This window comes from Primulina eburnea, chromosome 4 (genome assembly GCF_022965805.1).
Source record: "Primulina eburnea isolate SZY01 chromosome 4, ASM2296580v1, whole genome shotgun sequence".
Classification (NCBI taxonomy): domain Eukaryota; kingdom Viridiplantae; phylum Streptophyta; class Magnoliopsida; order Lamiales; family Gesneriaceae; genus Primulina; species Primulina eburnea.
The window spans coordinates 45,136,070-45,144,298 of NC_133104.1; the positions used below are offsets into that span (position 1 = coordinate 45,136,070).

Genomic DNA, 8,229 nt, shown 5'->3' on the forward strand with positions numbered 1-8,229 from the left:
TCTTAAATCGTCAAAAAATTATTTATCAATCAACTGGTCCTTTTCAATTATGGCACGATTTTCCACAATGCTATCTACTCTTATTTATGAATAGGTAAACAACATCAATTTACATAAACAGATCAAATGATTTCCTATTAAAACTTTTTAGTTAATTTAAATGTTAAAAAAATAATCTTTAGAGCATAGTTGTGACACCAATTCGGGAGGTGATTGCTTAAACCATGTTACACTATTTGACCACAAGATTACGATCAAAATACATTGTTGTCACTTGGTAAGAACAATATGTTCATTCAGTATTAGAGGTGTGATCAACACTCCCAAATCAAAAGGAGAATTGATCTATGGTCAATTAGTATGCCACTTCTATGAATAACACGCAATGCTGTGTCGTTCGTTCTTTTTTCTATTATAGATGATAAAAAAAAATACAAGTAAAATTTAGGCTATGACCATAATCCTAGGAAGCTGCCAAGGGCAACGGTTAACACTTGTCGGACATATGGACAGCTATCCGAGTAGTTGTTTGTTGTCGAGTTTTCAACACTCTCAAGTGTACTTGTTTCTTGAATTTCTAAAAACTTTGGGAGGAACTCCATTGTTCAAAAGGATGAAGCCAAATCAGGCAACATTTCTGAAAGCCTTCGGATTCTAGTAGTCCAGCAATACTAATTGGGAACCATGATTGATGAGTAACATTTCCCAACATTCAACCTTTGTGTTCTAGTTGCCGAGTAACACTAATTGATACACATGATCGATCAGATGAACTGCACATCAATAGATTTCGAAATAATGGCTGAACATAAAAAAAAATCATTCGAATCCAAGTGGCCTCTCAGCTGCAATCCTTCTGGTTCCTTCTTGAACCGGCTTGACTCTGTAATTAATGATGGATGTTTTCACCTTGATCAGCTTTGCATTTACTGAATCTGAATTACCCTCTTTTAGTGCTTTGAGGAAGTCGCGGGCAATGATCCTCAGCAACTTCTCAAACTGATTTCTGTATCTTCGGTAAAGAGCGTATCCTGACATCTGGACATCAATAGATTTCGAAATAATGGCTGAACATCAAAAAAAATCATTCGAATCTAAGTGGCCTCTCAGATGTAATCCTTCTGGTTCCTTCTTGAACCGGCTTGACTCTACGTAATTAATGATGGATGTTTTCACCTTGATCAGCTTTGCATTTACTGAATCTGAATTATCCTCTTTTAGTGCTTTGAGGAAGTCGCGGGCAATGATCCTCAGCAACTTCTCAAACTGATTTCTGTATCTTCGGTAAAGAGCGTATCCTGACATCTGGACGTTCTTAAATGACTTCATATCATTATGCATAAAATATTGAAAAATATACGTGAAAAGGCAAATGCCAGCTTACTTCAAGAAAATGTTGTAGTGCAACTGCTGTATAAAGATTAGCCGGGAGAGAATTTAGAAACCGTGCAAGCCATGCCCAACCTTCTTTAAGACCATGGAGATTCTGAAAGCCACCAATTTCAGTCTGCCAAAACAAGAATATCAGAACCCAATCTTGTCTCGTACCATTAAAATGCATTGGGAAATTATGGTTAAAAGCTCAAGTAGTAACAGAGCACCAAACCTGCACTAAAGCTCCATAGAGTCTCATGATCGAACTCAATCTCTCTACATAACTATCAGTGTTCTCGATCTTACCATATATTTCCTTGTAGCCAATAGCTTTGAAATAAGCTTCTCTGGTTTGAAACAATGCCTGTAAAAGTTAACATAAATATGGTATCAATTTACAGCAGCAGCTCTGTCAAAAAGCCAAAAGAGAACAAGAATGTTTCTGAACTTAAGAGTCCAATCAAGCCATGTGACTCTTGCAGAGAAAAAAAGTACATGAAACTGCCCATACTTTTGCATCAGCAAACCATAACAAGGAAAAATCGAAAACAAACAAAAGACAAGTTCTTAAAATATTGAGTTAGATTTATTACTGGAGAGTATTCTACATATTTGGGCACAGTGTACATGCAAACTCTATTCAACTCTGCCAGGAGAATGTCCAAAGCCAGTGGAATCTGTATTCAATAAAATAAAATGTTATCAAATTACACATTATCCAGGATCAACATGCTAAATTGCTGCTTCAATGGACACAAGCATACAAATCCAGACACGGAGAAGACTTATCTTACCCAAAAGAAGAGAACATAAAAGGACTTCTTAGCAAACAATTGATTTCATGATAACTACTTAGAATAATTATATAACAAGTAGTATGGAATTCTTCACAGCAGAGTTTACCTTGGAGGTGACAAGCACAATGACACGACTACAGGCAAAAATGAATCCGTCGCTCTTTTGAGAATTTTCACAGTTGAAGACCACCTGTAAAAATCATGACTCCCTAAATAAGCACATATTTATTAGACATTCTCTGAACACGATGATGAAAGTTTCCTCCGCCTATAATATATTAAATATCAAATTGGTTCTGCAATCAAACAAAGAAATGAAAACCCGTAACTCCTTCAAGTGATACTCAACAACAATACCTTTTCTGCAAAGGACATGATACTCATGGATTGGGGATATTCTGGACTACTGATTAAATTGAACAATTCATCTGCTTTTGTTCTGTTGAAAAAAAAATGCAATTTGCACATAACATAAGATTTTTTTATCAGAGGAGAATAAAAACTAATGAACAACAAAGTAAAAGACTTACTGGTTTGTTAAAATGAAAGAATGATAAGATCCGACTGACCTGACATTTTCTACAGTAGCAGAGATAGTTTTAATCAGCCTATTGAAATTCTGTCCAGTTCTTCGATTACCCTGGATAGGACAGACAATTGTGGTTCATAAATGGCATATCATCGACATTGTGCTCATGGACATCGTAGAGAGATAATGAATCACAAGAACCATCAAACACATTACTCTAGCATGCGGTGATCTATTCAAAGTTGCGACCACCTTATGTGTCTTGCTTATTTTGGGCAAATGATTTTATAAACCTGTAAAGATATTTAAATGCATAGTACAGTAAAATCTAGTAATTTGAAATTCGAATCATCCTTAGTGATTTACCTGATCAGAACTTGCTTTAAGAGCCTCGTTTTCTATAGTTAACTTTTCATAAATACGTAGTCTTTTTTTCTCCAATTCTAAAGCATTTTTTGAGGCTCTTGTCATACTTCTTCCTGCCAAATAGACTCAGTTGAAACTTCAGATTAGAATGGCGAAAAAGTCAAAATTCTTGTTTATCAACATAACGGTCCCACATACCTGATAATGAAACCTGTTTCTTATCGTCAAATCCTGCAGGCACGACCTGCCCAAGAGTTTCTATCCTGGGAACACCATTTCTTAAAGTTTCAACAGCATTTGTGGTAGCAGCTAATTCAGCAACTTGCTTCTCAGCATGTCTTTTTCCTTCTACAGATTGCTTCTCAGCTTCCGCAGCCGCTTTATCTATTTCAGCTCTCTCAGCATGTAGCCTAGCCTACATTAATTCAAATGTACCAGGAAAAAAAAACAGTTATTTAAATTACGAAACAAATCGTGGATGATGGATGCATACTCACATAAGCCTTGATACATCTAATTTTCTTGGTAAATCTAATGCATGAAATGCATCATCCATCATTTGGTGTGCAATTTAGTAGCAATTCTTTTCTGAGCAATTTCTCAATAGTTGGAAACTTTCAGATCAGATTTATACACAACATGATAATAAGACATGGACGACAATACCAAGCTGTGATATCTGAAGATTTTTCATTGACTAAAAGTTCGTTCTCATTTTTATCGTTATACACAAGAAGCTTTGGACAGAAAAACTACACATATGTGAATAACTGTTACATCTGCCTCATTCCCATGGGAAAAAAAACAAATTTCCCAAGGGTAACGAATTAGCTGCTGCAGAAGCCGAGAAGGAAAAATATACAGAAATATTTAAATGATATAGGTGCGGAAAGAACCTCTTCTTCGGCTTTGATCTTTTCTTTACATAATTTTTCTTCTATGAAAGTCTTCTCTTTCCTTTTAGCCTCTTCACGAGCTGCATCATCTCTTATTCTTTTCTCTTCTAGTTGTGATATGTGTTCATGATCTCTTTGTACAGCTGTAAGGTGATTATCAAGTGCTTCTGCACTGCCATAATTCAATAAATTCGTAAGAGCAGTATTCTCGTCCAATTCAAATTATCGGAGTAGAAATGATAGGAATACAACCTTAAAAACCTAGCTAAACACTTCAAAATAACCGTGAAAATTCATATCAAGGTCATCATAATTGGGATGGAGATCAGATAGGTTAACCATTTTTGAATAAATTGAATTCATATGCCAACCATATCCATACACCTCAAGGACCCTCCAGTTGTCTTAAGTGTACTGGAACCTTTATAATCTCAAAACAGTAACAAATTCAATGAGTTTTGTAAGGTAGTCAGTTACAAAAGGTCGCCATTTACTAAGGGAGAAAAACTACACTACAAATGAAGTTGCTAAAAGAAGGAATATCTTCATAGCATGCATAGAATATGCCGTGCTAGAAAGTCTCAAGCCCACTTCTATATTTAAAAATAGGAAGCATAACGAAAATTAAGATCCGAGGTACACAGTGTAAAAGGTCACGGTGTAAAAGTTCATACATTGTACGGTGATATTGCAAATCAAATTTTCGCTCCCTCTCTTGTTGTATCCTTCTATGCTTATCAATTTCAGCAATTTGAGAAGCAAACTTCTCATTTTCCTTTACCAAATTTGTCTCTAAGGTTAATATTTTATTTCTCACTTCCTCCTGAGTCAAGAAAATGGTAAGAAAGGTCAACAACAACAACAATTAGTCCCACGATGTTAATAGAATGAACGAAAAAATTAGAGCAAGCACACACTAATCCATCAAACTAATCAGAAAGATGGGAAAAAAGACAGTTTGGAATCATTAACCTCATTATTATCCTTTTCCCAAATCATCTAACACAAATCAAGTACGTCAACTCACCGAAACATAAAGCTGAAATTCATAACTTAGCTCATGGAGTGCACCTTCCGCTAACCCCACTTTATCCATCAATTGGCATTGAGCATAAACAGGTAACTCATAATCATAACCATCACTGCAATAAAAAAATTGAAAAAAAAAAGTGATCAACAACCTGGTGCACACTAATAACCAAGGAAAAAGTCAACTTGTTAATCAGGCTGGGAAAATAATGAATATTTAATACAACAAGCCTATACAAAATCATTATTAAAAAAACAAAAAATTTGTCCTTGGGGGTTTTACCAGAAAAATTTGTATTTCATACACTGGAGTAACCAAAATGCTAATGTTTATTGTTGAATATCTCTTTCGGACATTAAGTCTACTATACTATTTCACTTCCCTTCATGTAGTCAATCACAAACCTCATATCGAGTTCTTCAAAAGAAAATTTTCTGCCTGAAACCATGGATGAGTTAACAACCTCCTCTTCAACGTCACTATCAGAACAACCCAATTCATGATCTGACACATGCATCGCAAATCCCCTTGTGTCGCAACGATTTCTGAATGAACAAAGTAAAGTAAAGTTAAGACCAGTACACATAAAATAATGGAGCAAAATAAAAAATTACCTAGGTCGTTTCTTGTCAAAAGGTGCGGAAAAATCTAAACTCGGGATGAGCTTCTTTTCAATTGTATCAAGCTCTGATCGTAAGTCATCAAAACTCCAATCAGGCTGTGGATCGGCAGCCATTCCATTTACATTTTGGGGACAATGAAGTTCCAATTTAATGACTCCCCTGAATGTTCCATTCATCAGACTTTGGTCAGAACAAAAAAAAAGCACTATATTGCTAGCATCTATCTCTTCTCTTCTTCTTTCCAATAAAGACACACACATATGCAGATTTAGATTATTTAAAAAAAAAGAGTCGCTAGATTACAAAAAAGCAACAAAATCTACTGGATATAAGTTAAAGGAAAGAGAACTTACATTTTTTCACAATAAAAGGAAAACGTCGTTGGGAAGGTTCAAATAATGACGTGATTATTGATTAAAATATGGCAAATACGAAACACTGAGGCGACCTTTGAGCGCAGCGAAGAAGACATAATTAGGGCTGAAGCAGAGTGCAGAAATTAACTAAGGATGAAAGGGGTGGAGATGCTTGGAGAGCAGCGAAGAAGATGTAAACGCAGAGTGCAGAAATTAATCAAGGATGAAAGGGGGAGGGGTAGAGAGAGATGCGGCTTTTCAATGTGGCAAAACAGGATTTTCTTAAATAGCTTTGGAAAACTGCCTTTATTCATAAAATATTTAATTATCTAATTAGAAGGAACAAAAATTTAAAAATAAATCCGATAAAAGAAATAATAAAAGTATGCAATGAAAAGATACATATTTTAAATAACTAGATAAATGCACGTGCGTTGCACGTAGAGAAATAGCAATAATTTGTACATGATAATCTTATTTAAATATGTTCGAATTATTTTTGCAATAAGAATAACTATTAATAGATTAACAAATAATTATTTGGTTACAAATAAAATCATCATATTTTCTTGACTTTGATTTGAAGACTCCCTGAAATCTTTTTGTACCCATCGATTTTTATCTTCTTAGCTCTTTTTTTATAGGCGACAACTGGTTCGTCATCTGGAATCTCTATTTCATCTTCATCTTCATGGATCTTTATGTTTCTTTTGATGCTTAATTCATTTGATTTTTCTACCTTTGGCGGTACATTGCTTTGTTTAGTTTGCTTGATAATCTTCCGAGATCTCCGTTTCCTGATATTGACATTTGTTGTTGGATAATTGTCATGTATCTCAATAGCTTTTGCTACAATCTTTAACACTCCATCACGCATTTCTACTGAATTATCCAACTTGAACAAGAATGTGTGGATCTTGGTTGACTTAACAAATCTTTATATGGGTTCTTTGGTAAATTTTGCATTGCAAATTTTTATTGTTAGATTGAAAATCTAAATATTCTATTTATGTAGATATAAAATCATTTGTTTGTTTTATCTTATATCTGGTCATGAATTTGAATGAAATCTTCAATAGAATATCCAACAAAAGATACTGCAACTTTTTCAAATAATGTTTTTCTTAACGTCTCATTACAATCTTCAATTGTGATTGTTATTCTATACCTGCAACACAAAGAAGTAAAGTAGTGATCATCTTTTTTTTTTTTTTTTACCGTGGTCTAAAACTTGGGTTTGGTATTGGTATTTTTTATTACCTTGGAATGATCTTAATTAGATAGTTGAAGCAGTTGGCACAAATTGCTTTGTTTTTTGTTTTTGTAGCAGCTTGGAAACAATGATCACATGCTTCATACCATGGAGTAGCTTTGTTTTCGATTTCCTTTATCTTCCTCCGTATCAAATAGTAGTTGTTCTATGTTAAATAAAAAGCATTTCAAATCTTAGTTTAGTTTGAATGTTAGTTGTTAAAATTTTTAATATTTAGCATGGACAAATTATCTGGTTTTTGTTTTGTATCATTTTAATAATTAAAACTATTAAGATTCATAAACAATAAATATTGCAATACCTCCGTCAACATAGCTCGGTTTTTTGTTACATCATCTAATGTCACTTATTTGGCATCTGTGAGTGTCCTCGCAACCCAAAGTTCTTTTAACTTATCTTGTTTTTGGTCTGCATCCAACATACAAATTTATTATAAATAATAGTCTTTAAGCATTCATATATTATTATAAACAAAATGTCCAATTTTTTTTATCTAGTTTCTAATATCATTTTATATATTTAAAAAGAAAGTTGTCATGCTAGAATTTTTGTAAAAAAATAAGTAAGTTCATACAATTTATATAATGAAATGTATAACTCACAAATACGAAGAGTTAAAAATTCAGAAATATGTACCATGTTTGTATTTCTTTGGCGGTGTCACATAGTGGGTTAAGAATCATTGCAATTCAACGTAGTTTGTAAATATTGTGCGTCTGTTTCATTTTTTCGATTTACACCACACGTTAGTCATTTTTGCTTAAAAAAACATTTAAGAAATGAAGAAATAAGGTTTATTTTATAACATACTGAGAAATATTTGCATGGTCAGATTGGAAAATTCAACAATAGGATGTTCATACTCAATGCACTTCATCAATTGCCCTTCGTGTATTTCCAAGTCGTCCTACATAGTGACAGAAATAGTTTCCATTCTATGTTACAGATTTTAAGATATGCATGCTTAAATGTGGCATTTTTTTAA

The 8,229-nt window shown here is 33.7% G+C and overlaps 1 protein-coding gene across 3 annotated transcripts; it reads right to left on the bottom strand.

Moving 5' to 3' along the window:
• Window positions 1–1,044: 1,044 nt before the first annotated feature.
• On the bottom strand, window positions 1,045–6,181 carry LOC140829534 (mRNA export factor GLE1-like). Of its 3 annotated transcripts, none has more exons than XM_073192826.1 (15): window positions 5,969–6,180; window positions 5,607–5,774; window positions 5,397–5,537; window positions 4,990–5,104; window positions 4,637–4,785; window positions 3,963–4,134; window positions 3,265–3,481; window positions 3,067–3,179; window positions 2,741–2,811; window positions 2,529–2,610; window positions 2,278–2,361; window positions 1,968–2,051; window positions 1,607–1,738; window positions 1,385–1,507; window positions 1,045–1,305 (listed from the first exon to the last, which is right to left on the bottom strand). In XM_073192826.1, coding segments are annotated over exons 1-15 (1,884 nt in total). In that variant the 5' UTR covers window positions 5,971–6,180; the 3' UTR covers window positions 1,045–1,074. The 3 variants fall into 3 exon arrangements, with proteins under 3 accessions (XP_073048927.1, XP_073048928.1, XP_073048929.1); XM_073192828.1 differs by having other exon boundaries at window positions 1,121–1,298; window positions 5,969–6,181; XM_073192827.1 differs by lacking the exon at window positions 1,968–2,051.
• Window positions 6,182–8,229: the final 2,048 nt, after the last annotated feature.